We start from the raw sequence: 24,555 nt of genomic DNA, 5'->3' as shown, positions 1-24,555 counted from the left end.
TATTTATCAGATAGTCACATTATATAGATAAGTGAGTAAGCTCAAGGGATTAACAGTAGTATCCTTCACTTAGTTTATCCTTGTGATGTAATAGCCTTTTATGAGTAGTTAATTAGGTTTACAAATTATGTTATCTAGTTTTAAATAAACCAACTCTTACAAAATGGTCAATAACTCCTATAGTCACATCTTGGATAAATACTAATAATGGAACCACAGTAAATAACAAAGCACAGAGTTGGATTTTCCTACTCTTAATACAAGCTTTTCCATAGCCATATATTAAAAGTACAAAAGAGCTGTCAAGAATGTGTTAAACTCAAGAATATGTTATGTATGTTTTTATTAACCAAGAAGAAAAAGCATTCCAAACTTGCTAATTTTTTTTTTTTTTCAGAAATGGCATGTGACTTGACAATAATATGTAACCAGACAGAATGAAATACACAGACACAGACAGACAGACATATTAAATCTGTCCCCACAGGGTATTTTTGTTTGTTTTTAAATAAAAAAGTTTTATATATAAAATTTTATATGTAAAGTATAGTGAAAAAATAGAGTAGTTGATTTTTTAGAAACACTCAAGCTATTGTAAATCTGTTTTAAAAAATGGATGTTTGGAAATATTCCATCACTGTGCTATTTTGTTAAATGATGATCTCTTTAAAAGCCCAGAGTGGAGTTTTCTTCCTTGTTTTAAAAATCTCAAAATAGAGAGTTTAGGCAGTGTGATCAGTGATTTCTTCCATTTGGTTCTACATTCATATGTGAGATACTTCCCCCTACCCCAATAACAAGCATTAAAATCAGGTATAAAAATAAATTGAACTCAGAGCCAAACCTTTGAATTATCATTTCATGAAGTTTAAATCAAGATTTTTAATAATAATGAATCATAATGAAATCACATTCAGTTCAGTTCAGTTCAGTCATTCAGTCGTGTTCAACTCTTTGCGACCCCTTGAATCGCAGCCTGCCAGGCCTCCCTGTCTGTCACCAACTCCCAGAGTTCACTCAAACTCATGTGCATCGAGTCGGTAATGCCATCCAGCCATCTCATCTTCTGTCATCCCCTTCTCCTCCTGCCCCCAAGTCCTCTCAGCATCAGAGTCTTTTCCAATGAGTCAACTCTTCACATGAGGTGGCCAAAATATTGGAGTTTCAGCTTCAGCATCAGTCCTTCCAATGAACACCCAGGACTGATCTCCTTTAGGATGGACTGGTTGGATCTCCTTGCAGTCCAAGGGACTCTCAAGAGTCTTCTCCAACACCACAGTTCAAAAGCATCAATTCTTTGGTGCTCAGCTTTCTTCACATCCATCACATCACATCACATCCATCACATTCCATCCAACTCTCACATAATACGTGACCAATAGAAATCACAGTACTATCTATTAAAAATAGAGTAAAAAGGTACCTTTTTGCCAGCAATTAATTATTTTAAATGTTTTCCTTCTTTAAAAAATTTCCATTTAGCATAATTTTATATTGCATGCATTAATATAATGCATGTTGTACCCTATATAATTTATAAATGATGATTTTTAAAAAGTTTTTTAAACTGATGGGCTGTAGGATCAAAAAAGTTTGTAAATTGCTGATATAGATCATAAGTATCCTAGATCAAAGGAAGGCTAGTTTTCTCAGGGTTATTGTTGTTTAGTTACTAATCATGTCCAACTCTTTTTGTGACCTCATGGACTGTATAGCCCACCTGGTTTCTCTGTCCATGAGGTTTTCCAGGCAAGAATACTGGAGTGAGTTGCCATTTCCTTCTCCAAGGTATCTTCCTGACCAAGGGATTGAACTTGCTTCTCTTGCACTGGCAGACAGATTCTTTACCACTGAATCACCAGGGAAGCCCTCTGAGGGTTAATAGCCATTAGAAAAGATTTATAGTGGAGGTAGGTATAAGGCTGAACCTGAACTTTTGCTGCTTAATAATAGCATTGTTCCTGATTAATGAAGCGTCATAGTTAATTTTATCTGTCAATTTGACTGAGCTAAAGGATACCCATATTGATGGTAAAACATTATTTCTAAGTGTGTCTTTGAGGGTGTTTTGGAAGAAATTAGCACTTGATTCAGTGGACTGAGTAAAGATACCTGCCTTTGCCAGTGTGGGCGGGCATCATCATCATTTAATCCTTTGAAGGCCTGAATAAAACAGAAAGGAAAAGGAGGGTGATTTGTTCTCTCCTCTTGAGCTGGGGCATTTATCTTCTCTGGCCCTCACACGTCTGAGCTCTTGGTTCACAGCCTTTGGACTTGGGTCTTAATGCCAGTGGCCTCCTGGATTTCAGGCCTTCGACCTCAGACTGAATTATACCTTTGGCTTTCATGGTTCTCTAGTTTGCAGAAATCAGATGGTGGGACTTCTCTTGGCCTCCATATCAGGTTGGTGAGCCAATTCCTTGAATAACTAACTATCTTGTAAATATGCTACTGAGTCTGTTTCTCTGGAGACCCTGACTAATATATATATGGAGTAATAAGTTTTCATAGGAAAACATTTGGAAAATTCCAAAAAAGCACAAATGAATAAAAATGTCTTGTAACTTTGTCTTTGGAGGTAACCATTATTAAAATTGTGGTATATGTCTGTGCATTTTTTTTGGAAATACATATGCTTATTTTAAATTAGAAAATTGGGATCATACTGACATACTACTTTAAGACCTATTTCCACTTAACAGTATATGTCAAACATTTTTATGTCATTCAGTATTTTGCAATTCTATTAGACATTTTTTTAAATTGTAAAAATATATGTAACATAACATTTACCATCTTAATAATTTTTAGGTGTGCAGTTCAGTAGTGTTAAGTATATTTCACGTTGTTGTGGAGCCTATCTCCAGAACTTTTTCATCTTGCATAACTGAAACATTATAACATTAAACAACTCCTTATTTTCCCACCCCTGGCCCTTGACAACCACATTCTTTCTGTCTCAGTGAATTTCACTGTTTATATACTTTGTGTAAGTGGAATCATACAGCGTTTATCTTTTTGTGATTGGCTTATTTCACTTCGCATAGTATTGTCAAGGTTCATCCATGCTATAGCAAACGTCAGAATTTTTCTTTTTTAAGGCTGAATAGTAATAATATAGTATAATATAATACAATTATAATAAAGTATAATAATAGTATATATAATATACTATATATAGTATATACTAGTGTTTATATACTTATATATTAAGTATATATGCTTATATAATTATAATGTAAATAGCATAATATAATTATAGTATAATAATACTTGATGAACTGACTTGATGAACAAGAGTTTGAGTGAAATCCGGGTGTTGGTGATGGACAGGGAGGCCTGGCGTGCTGCAGTCCATGGGGTCACAAAGAGTCAGACACAACTGAGCAACTGAACTGAATAATACTCTATTATGTATATATACCACATTTGCTTATCCATTCATCTGTCAGTGAACACTTGGGTTACTTCCACCTCTTGGCTATTATGAATAATGTTGCTGTTACATGAGTATACAAATAACTCCTCAAGATGCTGCTTTCTGTTCTTCTGGGGATATACATAGAATTGGAATTGCTGTATCATATGGTAGTTCTATTTTTACTGTTGAAGGAAATGCCTTGCTGTTTTCTGAAATGGCTGCACCATTTTTCTTCCTACCAACAGTACATAAGGCTTCTAGTACCTCCACATCCTTGCCAACACTTTTTGTTGTTGTTTGATTGGTTGGTTTTGTTTTTCTTGGATAGTAACCATCCCAATGGATGTAAAGTTTGCAACCCTATTTTTAATGATAGTGTAATCCATTGGTTGTACTGTAGCTTATTAAATAACCAGTTTCTTCTTATTTAGGAGTTTGGTTGTTTCAACTTTTTCACTTTTAAAAATAGTGTTGAGATTATTTTTGTTCATATTTTAGAATGTGTGTATATTTTTCTTAATATATATAATCTAGAAATGAAATTTGAAATGAACTTTGAAGGGAGAAGAGGCAATGAATAGGTAGAAAGATGGTATGAATAGTCCAGGAAGGCACAGCCTTAACAAAGACAAGGAAGCCTTGATAGCCTGATGGATTAAAGCGACACTGAGACCACCCTATCTAGAACAGAGATTATCCATGGGTAATAGGAAATAAGGGTAGAAAGGAAGGTAAGCATCAGATTGTGGAATTCCTTGAGTACCAACTTGTAGAGCTTGGCATTTGTTTGGAAAATAATAAATAATTTTAAAGGTTTTTGATCTGAAGTATGACAGAATGAAAACATTCTAGAAGGTTAATCCTGAAGCAATGTGCAGAATGGTTTAAACTGGAAGCAGAGAGACCAATTAGAGGACCACAGTATGATAGAAGGTCAATAGAGGGCAAGCACGTTTAGATTTTATAAAGTAGGGTATATTATAAAGTAGAGTAATCACTTGAAAAATAGAAGGGAAGTAAAATGATTAGTTAGTATATCTGTGTTAACCACTCTGGTGAAATGTTTTGTATACATTGAAATGGTAGAGGGGAAAAAAAAGTCTGGCTATTACTTTACCTGTAATAGGCAGTTCCATAGATAGTTCAGAGTTGGCTGTGAGTGATTTTGTAATATCAATGTTCTCTATAAGCAGCTATTACTTTAATATAGAAGCAAAGGAGATTTTTACATGGTACCTGGGTAATGCATCTAGTAAATGTTTCTCTGTCTCAGCTTCCTTCTCATTCAGCTTTTAAGGAATTCCAGGTTCTATATATGGTATTACTCTTCTACAACATTAAAACCTGATTGAAATTTATTGATTTTTCTTCCATATTTGAAGTTGTACAATAATGCCATCTTCAGGGCAGATTAGCAATTACAAATTTAATGTTTTTCCTTCTCTCTGATACTTATATTTCACATTATTTATTTAATGTTTGAAAAATATGAAGTTTCTTTCCCCCAACTTTTTATTGTGAAAACTAAAAAACATACAGAAAAGTGAAAGAATAGAACGTTATAATCATATGTATTTGACTTAGATAAACCATTTTTAACATTTTGCCATTTTATCTGTGTGTATTTTTTACTCAATCATTTGAAAATAAGTTGTAGGTGACATATTTCACTCCTGAATACTGTAGTGTTCATGTCCTGAATATAGGACAATTTTCCCATAATCTCAACATCATTAATCCACCTAAGAAAATTAATTCCAAAATCTCATACAATATCCAGTCCACATTCAAAATTCTCCAGTTGTTCCAATAGTGTATTAGAGCAAAATTTTTTTTAGCCAGCATCCAGTCAAGGCTCACAATTGCCTATAGTTGTCTTTATTTATTTTAATATAGAATACTTACCCACCTTTCAAAAATGACATTGATTAAGTGTCCAGGCCAATTTTCTCGTAGTTTATCTCATATTCTCAGTTTGTTTCCCCATGTTTGTTTTAAATCCCAGTATCCTATTTCCATCTATTTTCTTAGACTGGAAGGTAGGTCTAGAGCAAAAAATACTTAACCTGCAGTTCACATATTCTTTAGGGTCTGTGAATAGAATTCAGGGAGTCTGAATTTTGGATGGGGAAGAAATTACATCTTTATTTTAATTCAGTGGTTCTCAGCTGGGGTGATTTGTCCTCTGACCTCTCTTTCCCCACGTAAGAATGTTTGGCTGTGTCTGAAGACATTTTAGTTGTCACAACTGAGTGGAAGGCTGCTATTGGAATCAAATGGATAGAGGCCAGGGATGCATCTAAAGATCCTACAGTGTGCAGGGGGAGAACCCCCAACATCAAAGAATGATGTCGATCAAAATGTCAGTGTTAATGGTGCCATGGTTGAGAAACCCTGCTTTAACTGAATTTAGCATTTCCTTTAATTGTGAATGTAAGAAACCCCTCCCACGGATATTAATGCTACCTATAACTTTGTTACCAAGTGAAATTTCACGTGTTTTCAGATCATATTAAATTGTTGCAAATATCCCCAAATATTTATGCTCATTTATTACTTAAGAATTAGATGTTGTTATAGTTCAGTCACTAGGTCATGTCTGACTCCGTAGACTGTAGCACATCAGGCTCCTCTGTCTTCCACTATCTTCTGGAATTTGCTCAAATTCATATCTGTTAAATTGATAATGCTATTTAACCATTTCATCTTCTGCTGCCCTCTTCTCCTGCCCTTAATCTTTCCCAGCCTCAGGGTCTTTTCCATTGAGTCAGCTCTTCAGATCAAGTGACAAAGTATTGGAGCTTCATCTTCAGCAATAGTTCTTCCAGTGAATAGTCACAATTGATTTCCCCAGTCAGTCCTAAAGGAATTAGATAGATTTGCATAATCAAAAAGCAAAAATAGAGGCAGTTCAGGAGGGTGGAATAGAAGGACATACACTCATTTCCTCCTGTGAGAGCACCAAAATCGCAACTAGCTATTGAAAAACCAACAAGAAGATGCTGGATCCTATTTAAAAAAGATATCCCACATCCAAAGACCCAGTAAAAAAAAAAACAAAAAAACAAAACAGAAAAAAACCCCAAATTATTACTGTATTATAATTTTAAAAGATAATTTGATAGCTATATTTAAGTGTAATTTTGTAACCTTATATATTTTATGCATTGTAAATATTATTCTGCTAGGGTTCTGTAGACTTCACCAGAGTGCTGAAGGAATCCACAGAACAAAGAGGCTTGACCCTCAGTCTAGAGGGTTGATTAGATTGGGTTAAACATTTTTGGTGAAAGTGCTTCATAGGTAATGATATTTATCTCATATTGTCATTTCATGAATCACATAATAGCAAGTTGTCTTACTGTTATGAATGATGCCAAGTTTGATGACTTGGTTAATTAAGGTGGTGACAGCCAGGTTTTTCCATTTTAGAGATACATTTTCCCCTTTGCATTGCAAGATAATCTGTAAGGTGATATTAATTCTTAGGTATTAGGTGAATTTTCTGTTTTTGAGCAGCCTTTCACCTAATAGCTTTAGCATACATTGATGATTTTTACATTGGGGTTTACAAAATGTTGATTTTCTGTTTCAGTCATTTCTTCACACTTACCGGCATTCCTCTGTAAAGAAGAGATTTCCTTTACCTACCCCACTCCACCCCTCTTCCTCATTCCTTTTCCTCCAAGTATCATGATAGATTCATTTTTTGTTTTTTCAGTATGTTACACTCAGTTAGGGTTGTTTGTTTAGAGTGCTCAACTTGTCGTAAATGTGACCAGTGGGAGCCCCTTTAACTTGGTCCTTGGTCCTTTTGATAAATCCTACTGGTCTTAGGGGATTTCCTTGCTTTCTGACACAAGAGTTCGCATGATCGACTTGTTCTTTCTATGCTCCAGGTTTGGAGTCAACTATTTCTTTAAAGAATCATTGTTTCTTTATAGGGAATGGTATTTAGAAACCAGGGTCTGAGCAGTTGGTGTGCTCATTGCTTCTGGAGTGACACTGTGTCTAGCCCTTTTTAATAGAACATCTTAACTAAACTTTTAGCATAAAAAGATGTTTTGAACTATAGGAAAGAAAATCAAATGTTTCTGACTTACTCATCCTTCCAGTTTCTTGCTTTTGAAATGAATGAGTCTGTTTATTCCTTTATCAGCCCAGACCTATGCTTTTATCTGTTCACTCAAGGATGATTGGTAATTGTCTAATGTTTCTCTCTTCTGATCTGTCCTGCATAACATCCATTTCATTCTTCTGTAGAATATTGTATACTGCCTATGTGACAGGAACTGTATTAGGTGTGTAGAATACACAGGGAAATGGAAACGTCAAGAAGTTCACAGTCTAATAGGAAAGATCTATATGAAAACCAAAATTTCAGTATGATTGGTGCAAAATAGAAATGCATAAACAGTGACTAAGTGTAAGAAATCAAAGAAGGCTTCAATAGAAGATATTTGTATATAGTATTGATGTAGTTATGAGAAGATTACAATGTGAAGAAGGGTAGATCTATTTATAGATTCTCATTGTTGGTGACCACTGGTTAAGTGTCCAGTTTGCATCTAGGTGGCAGTTACAAGTGCAAGTGTTATTAATAGAAGTCAGGAGTTGCCTGTGATTAGTGCTGAGAGCTTTCCTTTTTCCTGTATTCTGTGGTTTTTGTTGTTTTTTTTTTTTTTTTTTTTTCTGAATAGACTATTCTTTGCTTACACTGCTGCTGCTAAGTCACCTACTACCAGACTCCTCCATCCATGGGATTTTCCAGGCAGGAGTACTGGAGTGGGGTGCAATTGCCTTCTCCGCTAAAACTTTCTTTTTATGATGTCTCATCATTTCTGTTCTTTAACCTTTCAGTGAAAGATTATTTCTTTGAAAGATTGCTGCTGCTTCAGTCGTGTCCGACTCTGTGCGACCCCATAGACGGCAGCCCACCAGGCTCCTCTGTCCATGGGACTTTCCAGGCATGAGTACTGGAGTGGGGTGCCATTGCCTTCTCCGTTTGAAAGATTATTCTCCTGAAATTGTGTGGTTTAGAGGCCATGTAGGTTTACTGTATTTGTTTATATATCCATGCTTTTTGAATAAATCCAGTGTGTTTTATTACCAATGATTACACTTATTAAATGTTTGTATCATACTTGTTATGTGGTTATTAATACAAAGTTTGGTTCTTACTGTGTCTTAATAAAAACAGGGTGGTGAGAGGATTTGAGAGATGGTTAGAAATTGGGGCTCACTCATGTAGGTAGTACTCTAATTTTACATAATCTCCTTATAGCTAGAGATTGTCCCTCTTTTCATAGGAATTAGGAAGGATGTAGGGGGAAAAACCCCAGAAACTTGTATATGTTAACCAATTCAAAAACTTTAAGGAGTAAATAAAATATCTTTATTTCTGCACCCAGGAGTGAGAAGTAACTTATAGGAGTCTAGAAATTTTTTTTTATAAGTCCTCATCTTCCCAAGTATTTCTAGATTCCTAAGATGGCAATTAGACTTTATTTTCACTGTAAAAACAACAGAGGAATCAATGTTTAATTTATCTGACATCAAGCAATGGGTGTTTGACATAAATACACTTTCCATATATTTGTAGCCTACATCTTTAAGTGTCAGAACATGTTTATTTTAGCCATTTTATTTGTTGAAAGTAACAAAAATGTTAAACAGACTTAATGTTACATTTACAATTGTCTTTACCAAACACTTAATGTACAGGATTCTGTGTTATCACTGTTTCCTATCTTTTGGATATTTCTGTTTCTTTAAACATACAAATGCTTTTATACAGAAGTAACTGTATACTTAATGTTCAGTTCAGTTCAGTCACTCAGTTGTGTCTGACTCTTTGTGACCCCATGGACTGCAGCACACCAGGCTTCCCTGTCCATCACCAATTCCCGGAACCTACTCAAACTCATGTCCATTGCCTTGGTGATGCCATCCAACCATCTCATCCTCTGTCTTCCCCTTTTCCTCCTGCCTTCAATCTTTCCCAGCATTAGGGTCTTTTCCAATGAGTCAGCTCTTCGCATCAGGTAGCCAAAGTATTGGAGTTTCAGCTTCAGCATCAGTCCTTCCAGTGAACACCCAGGACTGATACCCTTTAGGATGGACTGGTTAGATCTCCTTGTAAAAGGGTATAAATGCAATGGGCCAGTGGTGCCTTTCAAATCAAGACCCTGATTAATTTTCCCAGATATTTTCATCATTGTATTCTTTTCCCCCTAAACTTCTAATGGCTCCTGTAGTCTGGCCATACTGTCTTTGTGTGTATGTGTAAATATGGTTTACTTGTCAGTACTTTTGGTAGCATTTTTGTCAGCAAACAGCCAAGTCAGTTTCCGTACAGTCTTATGATTATTTCATGTCTCTCAACTTTTGTTCATGCTGTTTTTGCTTTCTGCTCAGGAATTTTGAGGAAATTATTTATCTCTGTTCTTTTCTTAGCAGCTTATTTCTACTAGTCTCAGTGAATAGCATAATTGAATGTGTTTCCTTTGTGTTAGCAGGACTGAAACAGGTATCCTGGGAAGTCTGGGATATGTAATTTTAAACTTACTATCAAACTACAGAGGAGTTAGAGTGGATAACTTTTTTGTCATCAGTCTTACCCTTATATCGCTGCTTCTTATAGCTTACTCTTATTTTTCTATTCACCACATTTCCTAAATTGACTTTGCAAAAAACTTGTTAAACCACATGTATCTTTGTAAACTACCTAGTCCTTCTGGGCCTTGCTATACTTATCTGTAGCACTGGGGAACTTAGACAAGGTGATCTCTTAAGTGCCTTTTCAAATAAAGGCTTCTGTTTATGTTCATTTATTTATTCCTTCATTAAAAATATTTATTGAATGCCTAGTGTTTGGTTGATATGATCAGCAATGTAAGAGTTTCTACTGTCTGATAATAAAGTAATACATATTCTTCATTATCCAGGTTATATATTACTTCATTTGTAAAGTCTTACCTGACATTGTAGCCTTTATTATGTTGTCTTGCCCACAAATTCTTTCTGTACTTGTTAAAAAGTGTAGACATAGATTAACTTGTGTTTTGTTTAGGGATTTGATTATTTTGATTACCTAATATAATTGGGAATACCTTGAAGAATGATACTTTTATAAACATTTAATATAGTGCCTGTCACATAGTAATTGTAATCATAATGATAACTGACATTTGTGAACACTAACTTTGAGGTAGGCATTGTTTTAAGTGCTTTACATATATGTGTTCCTTTAATTCTTACAAAATGTTTATGAGATGAATGCTTTTCATCTCCATTTTTGCAGATGAAGTAAAGCATACAAAGGTTAAATAAATTTCCTCAAGGTTATATTGCTGGTAAATGAAGCTGGGATATGAGCTCAGTCAGATTTCAAAATTCCATGCATTTACCCATTTTGCTGTAATGCTGAATTATATACTTGTTGAATGAATGGACTGTTTTCAATTTTAATATATATTGGTTACAGTTTTGGTATCTAGTTTGACTTCAGATAAAAGGCTAAGGATATTGCACTTTGAGGAGAATACTTTTTAAACAAGGACCAATAACTTTCTTAGCAAACTAAATATAATGAATGACTCCCACAATTAATAGTATTCAAATTATGTGCTTACACCTTGATGGATTTTAAATAGTATGTTTTTGAAAGAAAATTTATGATGTGCATAATACTTTTAGGTGAATTATGATTTGTATTGTGTCTTGATTACTGTTTTTTGCTCATTTTCAGTTGAGTGGTGATTTTATGCAATGGCTTCAAGCCACAGTTCTTCACCAGTGCCTCAAGGAAGCAGCAGTGATGTTTTCTTTAAAAAAGAGGTAGACCCGACAAAACACATTCGACCTGTGCAGTCACTGCCAGATGTGTGTCCCAAGGAACCCACAGGTAATGCTTTTGTTTTTTTTAAGGAATTTTATTGAGAATTTGTGATAGTTAGATAGTTAGATTAGAATAGTTAGATTCCATCTACTTAAAAGAGTAAATGTGAAAACTAGGATGACATATAATTTGGAAATAAATTGATTGGGAAATTGGAATATAGTTCTTTTTATACGTTTCCATAAAAGAAGTCACTTAGAGAAATTGAAAAACAAAATTGAAGATGAGGGTACAGATTGAAAGCTCTTCAGTTAAACATAGTACAGTCAATCCTCATTATTTGCAGAGTCTACATTTGCAAATTTATCTAATTCCTAAACCTTAATTGTACCCTCAAATCACTATTTGTGTCACTTTCGTGGTCATTTGCAGACATGCACAAAGGAGTGAAAATTTTGAATTGCCTGATGTACATGTTCCCACCTGAAATTGAACAAAGCAGCACTCTGCCTTCTTTCAGCTTTTAAGCTGTAGACACACGTCCCTTTTGTGGTCTGTTTAGTGCCACACTTTTTTGTATTTTTGCTGATGATTTTGCTGTTCAAAATGGTTTCCAAACATAGCACTGAAGTGCTTTCTAGTGTTTCTAAGCACTAGAGGGCTACATGAGGGAAATATGTTATGTAAGCTTTATTCAGGTATGGGTTATAGTGGTATTAGCTGTGAGTACAGTGCTAAAGACTGAACAATATTTATTAAATAAAGTGTCTTTAAACAGAAACACACACAAAATAAGATTATATGTTGATTGGATGATGAAAGTTCCAGAGATTTGTAGGAGCATAACCCAGTATTATGCATAACCCATATAGAGAAGTGAAGAAGAACTAAAGAGCCTCTTGATAAAAGTGAAAGAGGAGAGTGAAAAAGTTGGCTTAAAGCTCAACATTTAGAAAACAAAGATCATGGCATCTGATCCCATCAGTTCAGTTCAGTCAGTTCAGTTCAGTTGCTCAGTCGTGTCTGACTCTTTGCGACCCCATGAATTGCAGCACGCCAGGCCTCCCTGTCCATCACCAACTCCCGGAGTTCACTCAGACCCATGTCCATCGAGTCGGTGATGCCATCCAGCCATCTCATCCTCTGTCATCCCCTTCTCCTCCTGCCCCCAATCCCTCCCAGCATCAGAGTCTTTTCCAATGAGTCAACTCTTCGCATGAGGTGGCCAAAGTATTGGAGTTTCAGCCTCAGTATCAGTCCTTCCAATGAACACCCAGGACTGGTATCCTTTAGGATGGACTGGTTGGATCTCCTTGCAGTCCAAGGGACTCCCAAGAGTCTTCTCCAGCACCACAGTTCAAAAGCATCAATTCTTCGGTGCTCAGCTTTCTTCGCAGTCCACCTCTCACGTCCATACATGACCACTGGAAAAACTATAGCCTTGACTAGACGGACTTTTGTTGGCAAAGTAATATCTCTGCTTTTTAATATGCTGTCTAGGTTGGTCATACCTTTCCTTCCAAGGAGTAAGCGTCTTTTAATTTCATGGCTGCAATCACCATCTGCAGTGATTTTGGAGCCCGAAAAAATAAAGTCTGACAATGTTTCCACTGTTTCCTCATCTATTTGCCATGAAGTGATGGGACCAGATGTCATGATCTTCATTTTCTGAATGTTGAGCTTTAAGCCAACTTTTTCACTCTCCTCTTTCACTTTCATCAAGAGGCTCTTTAGTTCCTCTTCACTTTCTGCCATAAGGGTGGTGTCATCTGCATATCTGAGGTTATTGATATTTCTCCCTACAATCTTGATTCCAGCTTGTGCTTCTTCCAGCCCAGTGTTTCTCATGATGTACTCTGCATATAAGTCAAATAAGCAGGGTGACAGTATATAGCCTTGACATACTCCTTTTCCTATTTGGAACTAGTCTGTTGTTCCATGTTCAGTTCTAACTGTTGCTTCCTGACCTGCATACAAATTTCTCAAGAGGCAGATCAGGTGGTCTGGTATTCCCATCTCTTTCAGAATTTTCCACAGTTTATTGTGATCCATACAGTCAAAGTCTTTGGCATAGTCAATAAAGCAGAAATAGATGTTTTTCTGGAACTCTCTTGCTTTTTCGATGATCCAGCGGATGTTGGCTATTTGATCTCTGGTTCCTATGCCTTTTCTAAAACCAGCTTGAACATCTGGAAGTTCATGGTTCATGGCAAATAGATGGGGAAACAGTGGAAACAGTGGCTGAGTTTATTTTGGGGGGCTCCAAAATCATTGCAGATGGTGACTGCAGCCATGAAATTAAAAGACGCTTACTCCTTGGAAGAAAAGTTATGACCAACCCAGGCAGCATATTAAAAAGCAGAGACATTGCTTTGCCAACAAAGGTCTATCTAGTCAAGGCTATGGTTTTTCCAGTGGTCATGTATGGATGTGAGAGTTGGACTGTGAAGAAAGCTGAGCGCCAAAGAATTGATGCTTTTGAACTGTGGTGTTGGAGAAGACTCTTGTGAGTCCCTTGGACTGCAAGGAGATCCAACCAGTCCATCCTAAAGGAGACCAGTCCTGAATATTCATTGGAAGGACTGGTGTTGAAGCTGAAACTCCAATACTTTGGCCACCTGATGCGAAGAGCTGACTCATTTGAACAGACCCTAATGCTGGGAAAGATTGAAGGCGAGAGGAGAAGGGGACAACAGAAGATGAGATGGTTGGATGGCATCACTGACTCAATGGACATGAGTTTGAGTAGAATGGAAGTTGGTGATGGACAGGGAGGCCTGGTGTGCTGCAGTCCATGGGGTCACAAAGAGTCAGACACGACTGAGTGCCTGAACTGAACTGTGTATTTCCCATGGGAGCAAAGGTTCATTGTTTGCTTATTATATGTTCTAGTGACTTTATAGAACAAACCGAGTAATGAGAACCAACTGCATGTTTTTCTTTCCTCTATGGTTAATGTTACAGCAGCATTTCAGTTATCTAATTATAAGCTGCAAAAAAGGATATTGGAACCTTGTCTGCCATAAAACAATAGAAAAATATGCCTACCCATGAAAAAATCTGGAGTAATAAAGAACAGAAGATATACAGTAGAAGGTAGAAGAGTTTTGATGTTGAAAAAAAAGTTTTTGAGAAAAGATAAATTTCCTTAATTGTACATTAAGGAAAGAGATTAATGAAAGACTTTCTTCACCCCACTGTTCAATTATAACCCTCAAATTTTGTATATCCTTTATCTTGTACATATTTTTCCTCCCCTTTGGCAGTTGATATTGAAAGCTGAAGGTTAAGACAATTGTTATGGGAGGGAAAGTTTAATTGCTTTGTATAATCTAAACATCTTTTTTTCTAGAATGTACTTTCAAACATAAAACTTACTTTACAAAGTTCTCTTGTTTACTTTTTGCAGGTGATTCAAGTAGTTTATGTGTTGCCCCATCTCTAGTTACAGATCAACATAGATGGACTATATATCATTCCAAAGTAAATCTCCCAGCAGCATTAAATGATCCTAGATTAGCAAAAAGAGAATCTGACTTCTTCACAAAAACATGGGGATTGGACTTTGTGGACACTGAAGTCATACCTTCATTCTACCTCCCACAGATCAGCAAGGAACATTTTACAGTGTATCAACAGGAAATCTCTCAGGTAATATCTAATCTTTAAGTAATAGGTCAAAAGTGAAACGTTTCTTGTTTGATTTATTCTGCCAGTTGTGAGGTAGTATCTCATTGTGGTTTTAATTTGCTTTTCCCTGATGATTACTGATGGTGAACATCTTTTCATGTGTCTGTTGACCATTTGTATGTCTTCTTCACATGGCTCCTGTGGGGTTGTGACTCAGCCAGTGGCTGTGGGCCTATTGGAGGGATGGGGCTGAGTCCCCATGTGGCTGTCTGCTCAGCCTGGGGTGGGCTCAGGGCTGGGTTCCCAGTACTAATAGACTAGAGGGAGGGTTCCAAAACGGTGCTTACCAGCACTGGTGTCATTGCAGTACAGCATGCTCCCAAAATGTCTGCTCCCATTATCTCCATTTTCTAGAGGCATCCCAGCTGCCTCCTGCCTCTTTCAAGTTTATCCAGTGACTTTCGAGCAAGCTCCTTTCAGATAGCTGTCTATGGCTAGGTCTCAGAGCATATGAGATTTTGTAAACAGCCTTTCAGAGCAGAGTCTCTGTTTCCTATAGCTCTCCAGCTGTCCTGAACATAAGATCCTCTAGTTTTTAAAGTCACACATTCTGGAGGCTCATCTTCCCTGTGCAGGACCCTGGACTGGGGAACCTGAAGTGGGGTTCAGACCCCTTGCTCCTTGGGGAGGACCTGTGTGATTGTGATATTTCTCCCATTTTTGGGTCCCTGACCTACAGGTATGGGTCATACTTTCACCTCTCCTACCTGTGTTGTTGTGGTTTCTTTTCTGTGTCTTTATATTGTGAAAAATCTTTTCTGCTATTCTTCAGGTTCTCATTAATAGTTACTCTGTAAATAATTGTAATTGTGGTGTGTCTGTGGGAGGAGGTGAGTTCAGATTCTACTTCCCCATCTTGGCCACCTCCACTAGTGGTTTTAAATGGTAAATTTTTTGTTATGTATATTTCACCACAAAAGAAATAGACAAGGGATCTGAACAGGCATTTCACCAAAGAAGAGATGCAGATGGCTAGTAAGCATATGACGGAGAAGGCAATGGCACCCCACTCCAGTACTCTTGCCTGGAAAATCCTATGGATGGAGGAGCCTGGTAGGCTGCAGTCCGTGGGGTCGCTAAGTGTCGGACACGACTGAGTGACTTGACTTTCACTTTTCACTTTCCTGCATTGGAGAAGGAAATGGCAACCCACTCCAGTGTTCTTACCTGGAGAATCCCAGGGATGGGGGAGCCTGGTGGGCTGCCGTCTCTGGGGTTACACAGAGTCGGACATGACTGAAGCAACTTATCAGCAGTAAGCATATGATGGAGAAGGCAATGGCACCCCACTCCAGTACTCTTGCCTGGAAAATCCTATGGATAGAGGAGCCTGGTGGGCTGCAGTCCATGGGGTCGCTGAGAGTCGGACAGGACTGAGCGACTTCACTTTCACTTTTCACTTTCCACTTTCATGCATTGGAGAAGGAAATGGCAACCCACTCCAGTGTTCTTACCTGGAGAATCCCAGGGATGGGGGAGCCTGGTGGGCTGCCGTCTCTGGGGTCACACAGAGTCGGACACGACTGAAGCGACTTAGCAACAGCAGCAGCAGTAAGCATATGAAAAGTTGTCCAATATCATCTGTCAGTCAGGAACTGCAAATTAAAATGAGGTGCCATTACATGTCTTTTAGAATGATGAAAATCCAAAAAGCTGTCAAGACCAAAAGCTGGCAAAGATGTGACTAATAGGAACTCTTATTCATTGTACGTAGGAATGTAAAATGGTACAGCCACTTTGGAAGATAGTTCCAGAATACTGCCATCAGAATTCTGAATATTACTAACCCAGCATTATTTTTCCTTACCACATTGCACTTTCCCATATGTCCTATGTATGGTATTTGAAAGATAACAGTGTTAGTGGTCATCTAATCTGAAATCAGAGTGGAGTTTCTTTCTGACTTTTTTTTTTGGATTCAGAGGATGTATTAACTAATAATTTGTCTTTCTATTTTGGGTGTATAGGTTTAAAATTTTTCTTCCTTATTTTGAAAAAGTTGCTTAAAAAAAATTTGGCTGTGTTGGGTCTTCGTTGCAGCATTCGGGATCTTCCTTTGTAGTACATGGATGCTTCAGGGAGGCATGCAGGCTTGAGCTTCTCTTTAGTTGTGGGTGGGTGCCAGTGTGAGGGGTTTCAGTAGTTGCAGCTCACAGGCTTAGGTGCTCCAAGGCACATGGGATTTTAGTTCCTCCACAGGGATTGAACCCATATCCCCCTGTGTTAGAAGGCAGATTCTTAACCATTAGTCCACCAGGGAAGTACCCCCATTGATTTCTGTTATAAAAATAAGGGTTTTTTTAATTGACTTTTCCACTTCATTCCAAATTTATGGAGATTTTGCTGTAACTGTATAAAATGGGTAAGTATATAGACATTCATGCATCTAAGTGATATTTGGTTTATTAAGCATACTTGTTACTTGTATTTAAGTTCAAGAGGCTAGTGATATCATATTAGAAAATTTTAGAACTTATTTGGTATATCCTGATATTCTGTTGTTAAATATTTTAATGCTCTGAATACTCATATTGCCACATAGCATTGATAATATTTATTTGTCTTCTAAATAGAGAGAAAAGATTCATGAGAGATGCAAGAATATTTGTCCTCCTAAAGATACCTTTGACAGAACTCTCTTACATACTCATGGTAAGAATATTTGCTGTTTGTAGCATAGCATAAATATTAATGAACAGAATCTTAATTTGGGGACCTTGTTAACTGTAATATCTAATTTTTATTTCTAGCGAAATTTCTATAGCCTACAATCATAATCTTTTGTAAAACTGTTAAAAAGAAAAATCATGGATCTGATGGTAGTGTTATCCTTCAGTTCAACAAATACTTTTTTAATATTCAGGTACTTTGTACTTTGCTTGTTGCCTAAAAATACAGGAATAAGAAATAGTCCCTATCCTCATGAAGCTGATGGTTTCCTGAACAAGGTTAAACAAACCAATTGCAGCACTGTATATTGAACAATAAGTTCAGCATGGTAATATTGTAAAGAGTTCCTAACTTAGGTTTATGAAAACTCCTAGTTAATGAGGATTGTCTGTGTTTTAAACTATCAAGAAATATTTATGTGGAAAAAGGCATTCCAGGAAAGGAAACAGTTTATGCAAAGTCTTAGCATATTCTAGACCTGCAAGAACTTAGTATGCTGGCTCTACTGTGAACCAGAAATGAGCTGAAGAAGTAGGTAGGAGTCAGATCATGAAGAGCCTTGTGTATCATGCTAAGGAATTTTTCTTTTCTAAAAGTAGTGTAGAGCTCCAAAATATTTTAAATCAGACATGCTCAGAGTTGTGATTATTCATTTCACTGTAAAAACAGTTGTGGGTAGTAAATTTATAGATGATAAAACTGGAGGCAAGAAGAAAGTTGAAGGCTATTGCCATAATACAACTGAGGAATCATGTGTCCCTAATAGCAGTTATAATGAAGATGGAGAAAAAATTAGATCTTTAAGATATGCCTCAGAAATGGATACACAAGTTTTGGTTGTCAATCGTTCGTTAGTAATGGAGCAAGATGGTTAAAGATGATTCCCAGATTTTTTACTTGGACAGCTGGCCAGGTGAGAGGTACAGTTTGGTGAGAGAGGTGATATTGGAAGAGCAGGAATTCTGGAGGAGATGGAGGGTGGTTTAATTGAAGTTTTGCAGAGAAGGAGAAGTCTGTTATTTAACCCGAAGCTCAGGAAAGAGATCTAGGCTGGAGATACCAAGTATAATAGATGTTATCATAGACCACATGCTGGCCAATAGCGTGGTAGCTGAATCCAAGGGCCTAGGTGGGATCACCTAGGAAGATGTGAGTAGTAAGGAGAAAAGAATGATAGAACAGAAAGCTGTCACATTTAAATGGCAGTAGAAGATGAGGTACTTGGAGACTAAAAAGTAGTAGTCAGAGAGTAGGAGAGTCAACCAAGAGAGAGTTCCACCTTAGAAATAAAAAGTAGCTAGAATTTCAAAGAAATGTGAATGATTAGTCCACAGTGTCAGAATACTTCAGGGATAGAGCAAGTTGGCACAATGAGAAGTCTCTATGGATTTGGCGATTTGGGAGATCTTAGGGAGAACATTTAGACTGAAGTAGTGGTTTCACTTTTCACTTTCATGCATTGGAGAAGGAAATGGCAACCCACTCCAGTGTTCTTGCCTGGAGAATCCCAGGGACGGGGGAGCCTGGTGGGCTGCCGTCTATGGGGTCACACAGAGTCGGACACGACTGAAGCAACGCAGCAGCAGCAGCAGCAGCAGCAGCAGTAGTTACAGAAATGTCAATAGTGTGTGCTAAAGGAGCAAGTATAAAAGTAAGAAGGGGAGACTGCCAGTATAAATGTGACTTGAAGATCTGAGATGTAAAGTTTTGACTAGAGGGAACAGAATCCTTCTAGTTTGTTTCTATTAGTAGTTGTGGTAGAAGGATGTTTTTGCAAGGCCAGGATTAGATGAGGCAGGAGAGATATTTGCATAATCCTGAGGGTGAGTGCTTCCTGAAATTTGCACCTGAGATTCTCCTTTGCCTTAGTCTACACTAGGCCCTGGGTTTTATCTTTCTTCATCATCATCATCATTTTTTTTTTTTTTGATGGAAGAGAACTGAGCATGTTTGTATGGTAAGAGGAAAGGCCTTCTAAAAGGTTGCAAGTATGGAGAGGCAGGGTAGTTGATGAAGTGAACTCAGAGAAGAGGCAGGAGAGGATGGAGTCTAAGTACAGAAAGCTGAGTTTGGAAAGGAGGGTGCCTTGTCTTGAGATCTGATTAGAAGACGAAGATGAAGGAGGTTCATTTTCAAGAAGCTTGTAGATGATACAAATTAAGATGTCTAAGAAGAAAACTAATATGGTATTAAAAAAAACTTTGATCAAAGAAATTCTGGATGGGATGGTAGATATTTTGAACAATAAAAATAGTATTTCTGTAAGATAGTACCAAGCTTTCTGTGTCCATTTTAAAAAGATTTGAAACGTATTTAGTTGTTTTATTGCTACTATACAATTGATAAAAATTATTTGAAACATGTCTTATTCAGCACTTTGCCTACTACTAGACATAAGGAGGTGTTTATTTATTGAAGAAAGAAACTTAAGTGGTTATTTAGTTGTGACCTAGTATAGTGTTGAATCTGTCAAAATATATTTTATGGAAATAAAGTGAAAACAAGTTTTAAAAAATCATATTTTTCCTTTTCTTTTTAAAAATAGATAAATCCAGGACAGATCTGGAGCAAGTACCTAAGGTAACAAAGCCTGAAAAATGAGAATACAGCTTTTTAATATTTGATCTTTAATTTTGTCTTGAAAGAAACTTTCACTGGGCTGTTTTCTGATGCTTTGACCACTTTGATTTTTCTGGGACTTTATTGCATCACTTTTATTTGCTCTGTTTTGCATTATCAGTCTCTTCTTTATCACCAAAAACTACAAGTATATTTAAATCTCGTCGTTAAAAAAAAAATTTGATCTTATTGCATCCTCAGTTGCTCAGTCATATCTGACTCTTTGCAACCCCATGGACTGTAGCCTGCCATGTTCCTCTGTCTGTGGAATTTTTCAGGCAAGAATACTGGAGCAGGTTGCCATTTCCTCTTCCAGGGGATCTTCCAACCCAGAGACTGAACCCGCATCTCCTGCATCTCCTTCATTGGCAGGCCAATTCTTTACCACTGAGCCACCTGGGAAGCCCCCACTGATCTTATTACCCCACCAAATTATTAGAGATATTTTCTTTGTATGAAAATTTGTGTAGAGGCATGTAATAGATGAATGTGTTTTTGTTTTCTGGGGAAAGAGTCCATTGCATTCGTCAGATTCTCAGAGGTCTATATTGCTTTTTAGGGTGAGAAGAGACAGAAAGATGAAAGAAACAGGAAAGGGCAGTCATGTTTAAAGTTCTTTGATTTCTACAAAACAAAATTCAAACTCTGTAATTTAAGGCCCTTAATTATTCATTTCCATCATAGTCATACTCTTAAGTTTTGCCTACTAATCTTAGACATTCTTTATTTTTTCTTTTTTACACATTTTTTACTTCAGACTTTTTGCTGGCTTCATGCTTTATTTGCACTGTTCCTTTAGCCTGAAAGACTTTTACCTCTTCATATCTTATCTTGTATAGTTTCTTGCTTAAATGGCAACTTGTATGAATACATTTCCCCCCAAATGAAGATCATTGGACCCTTTGCCAAACTCTCATAGCATTTTATCTAGATCCCTACTGTCCCTTTTAAGACATTTGTCACTCTTTTCCTTATAAAATATTTATGTATATGTTTTATCACATCTTTGTGGTGAAAGATCCTTGAGATTAGGATCTCTGTAATAATTTAGCTTTGTTTCCACCTTAGTGCCTAGCATAAGAATAAATCATCATAAACATGTATTGAATTAATCAATCCTTTTAGTTATACTAGAGGGATTAGAAAATATACTCATGTCCCTAGTTAGATTTCCCAATCATCAGTTAGTTCAGTTCAGTTGCTCAGTCATGTCCGACTCTTTGTGACCCCATGGACTATACAGTCCATGGAATTCTCTAGACCAGAATACTGGAGTGGGTAGCCTTTCCCTTCTCCAGGGGATCTTCCCAACACAGGGATGAAACCCAGGTCTCCTGCATTGCAGGTGGATTCTTTACCAGCTGAACTGTAAGGTAAGCCCCTTGTGTTTAGAGATGGGGTTAAATAAATAAATTTTGTAAAGTATGAGGTAAATAAAGCTCTTTATACCTTTCTAAGAGAGTTTGGTCTGTCAGTCATGGGAATTCACTGAGAAATTTAAAAAGAGAACTTGATTATAATAGTTACAGTTGCATTTTAATGGTATGTCTGACGGTAGTATAAAGCATGGATTAGGGAAGGATATCGGTAAGTAGCCATTTGCTGTAATCCAGAGATAGATTTTTATATACATAGCTTGTTATGGCAACCCACTCCAGTACTCTTGCCTGGAAAATCCCATGGATGGAGGAGCCTGGTAGGCTGCAGTCCATGGGGTCACTAACAGTTGGATATGACTGAGCAACTTCACTTTCACTTTTCACTTTCATGCATTGGAGGAGGAAATGGCAACCCACTCCAGTGTTCTTGCCTGGAAAATCCCAGGGACGGCGGGGCCTGGTGGGCTGCCGTCTATGGGATCGCACAGAGTCAGACACGACTGAAGCAACTTAGCAGCAGCAGCTTGTTATCACTTCCTTTTTCTGTATATGTCTGAGATTCAAGTTAATTATTTTAATGAAGGGGATATTATATGTAAAGAAAATGTTTATCTAATTGAGGGAAATGCATTTTTTTATTAGATTTTTATGAAACCAGATTTTGCCTTGGACGATTCCTTAACTTTTAATTCAGTTTTACCATGGTCTCATTTTAATACTGCTGGTGGAAAAGGAAATCGTGATGCAGCTTCCTCAAAGTTGCTGCAAGAAAAGGTAATTTTTATTTTTTCCATGTAGAAAACTATTTTAATCAAATGATACAATTGGGTTAGCCAAAAAATTCATTCAGATTTTTTGTGATATCATACAGAAAAACCTGAATGAACATTTTGGCCAACCCAATATTTGTGTGTGTTCATAATTAGTTATTTAGTAAGCACTAATTCCTTTAATTTCATCCTTATTGTTACTGATAATTTGAACCCTTTAAATCTTAACTGATAAAGTAACAGTATTTTGTTTCAATACAATACCAGTTGTTCTGTTGAAAAGGAAAAGCTTATTGTCTGAGTGCTTCTTATCCAAATCAGCAGTTGACAGAAATTCAGATGAAAGGATGTAGTAGATAATGCAATTAATTGTTTTACATTTATTCCAAACAATATATTGGCTAATTTTATATTCTTTATGATTTAAATCACAGAAAATGAACTTTTCCTAAGAAACTGTTTTTCCTCCTTTACACATAGTAATGATGATTCTTTTGAAGCAAAAATATCATAGTTAAAAATTAGTGTTCATTTAGCTTTGCAAAGCTTTGCAAAGCCTAGCCTTTTGCATGTCTGCAGTTTTTCAAAATCTTATATATAATGTTCTATATTTCAGAAGTCAACACCTGAAAGTCATTTAAAATGTAAAACTTTAAACAGAACTCACATATCAAGACTCTTGTAAAACTGGAATAGGAAGTAAAGACCTTTGATCTCTGTTCTTTCCTAGCACTCAAGTTTAGAACATTTCTGAAACTGACTGTGGTTCCTAAACTGAGATGAAGCATTCCGTTACAGTCTAATGACAGCTCTTGGCAGTCTGAAAGCTTGTCTCCTGTGGGTTATTCAATAAGTTGGGTCTAGTCCTCTTCAACTGAAGAAAGGGCGACTTAGGAAAGGAGAAGAAATGTGAGGAAAGAATTATGAGTATGCCTTCCCCATAGTTGAAAACGAGTTCCCTTTTTTTTTTTTTTGGCAACATTTCCATCTATGAAGGTTTTCCTTGAGTAAAAATAAATTCATAAATCTTAGGAAAAGGATAGATTTATGGACATAGACTCAGTCCCAGACTGCTTTTTTACATTCCAAGTATATCCCGTTGTATACCTTAAAAGAGAAAAACAACAGAAGCCAATAAAAATTTCATCAATCTATACAAATGCTTTTATGAATACTTTAAAAAATTGTTCCCTTTATAGAATTTTTAATAGGAAATGAATTATGAAAATATTATGTCTTTGAAAAGAATATATCAATGGAATATTGATAAATTGCAAAAATCTTTGAAACTCAAATGAAATACTTTTCTTATGCTAAATGTTAAGAGTGACTAATGGATTTTTTTTTTTTTTGGTAAGTTGCAAAATCAGCTTTGTTACTTTTACATTTTGTTTCCTTCTCATTCTGCTCTATTCTTAGAAAAGGAATGGAAAACAGGATTCAAAGACAGGATTCAAACTTACTATATGATTGATGACAGTTGTTTTATCTTGCTAGTTTTAAAGAGGGGATGCTAGCAAGGATTAGAGAAATTTATATCTTATCGTAGTGCTGCTATCCAAAGTTGTGTTCTGCGATGAGATTAACGAGTTCGGTTTAGAATGTAAATCATTGTACTGTTCCCTTCATTAAGAAAGTCTTTCCATGAAAAATTCTAGCAAAGTTCCTCTTTTCGTCTTGGACCTCTTGAACAGTTCACAAACTGGCAGCAGCATATGGACTGCATTTCGAGTAGCACTGTCTTAAAGGAGTTACTCGTTCTCCATTTTCTGAAAATTGAGTTACTTTAGCTTGTGATGTAACTAAGTACTTTCATCTCCTTATTGCTTTTTAGGTAAATAAATGAGCAGTCATTGAGGATAAAAAGAACAACAGCAAAAGAGTATAAATGCAAGAGATTTAAACTATAAAAGAATGTCTTGTTTGTAATCTATTTATTAATATATTATCGAAGGAGCCTTATTGAAGATATGCATCATCCTGCATAGTTTTAAGGAAACAAGCTTGGTGACCAAATAATCTCTTAATTTTATGAGTCCTAAATGTAGAAAGCCCATTAACCCTTTAACACTGTGAATTCTGAGATGTTCAGAGATAATTCTTGAAGTTTGAGCTATGGGTTGAAGACTCTAAAAGTAAAAAAGTGAGAGACAAATAGAAAGATAA

The 24,555-nt window shown here is 36.6% G+C and overlaps 1 protein-coding gene across 9 annotated transcripts in view; it reads left to right on the top strand.

The window, feature by feature from the left end:
* Positions 1-24,555, top strand: part of VPS54 (VPS54 subunit of GARP complex) — a 156,505-nt gene that overhangs the window by 68,609 nt on the left and 63,341 nt on the right. For 5 of the 9 annotated variants that reach the window (XR_809755.4, XM_059891566.1, XM_059891565.1 and 2 more), the window contains exons 2-6: positions 11,172-11,327; positions 14,671-14,912; positions 17,525-17,603; positions 20,167-20,201; positions 22,262-22,393. Coding sequence is in view for 8 of the 9 variants with exons in the window: in XM_059891566.1 (XP_059747549.1) it covers positions 11,192-11,327; positions 14,671-14,912; positions 17,525-17,603; positions 20,167-20,201; positions 22,262-22,393 (624 nt within the window). In the remaining variant the exon portion in view is untranslated. Of the gene's footprint in view, positions 1-11,168; positions 11,328-13,806; positions 14,358-14,670; positions 14,913-17,524; positions 17,604-20,166; positions 20,202-22,261; positions 22,394-24,555 lie in introns of those variants that run through there. The other 4 variants (XM_005212812.5, NM_001105460.2, XM_015473490.3 and 1 more) reach the window with 4 other exon arrangements.

Source organism: Bos taurus, chromosome 11 (genome assembly GCF_002263795.3).
Source record: "Bos taurus isolate L1 Dominette 01449 registration number 42190680 breed Hereford chromosome 11, ARS-UCD2.0, whole genome shotgun sequence".
In the NCBI taxonomy this organism is placed as follows: domain Eukaryota; kingdom Metazoa; phylum Chordata; class Mammalia; order Artiodactyla; family Bovidae; genus Bos; species Bos taurus.
This window is presented reverse-complemented; position numbering and strand designations above follow the sequence as displayed.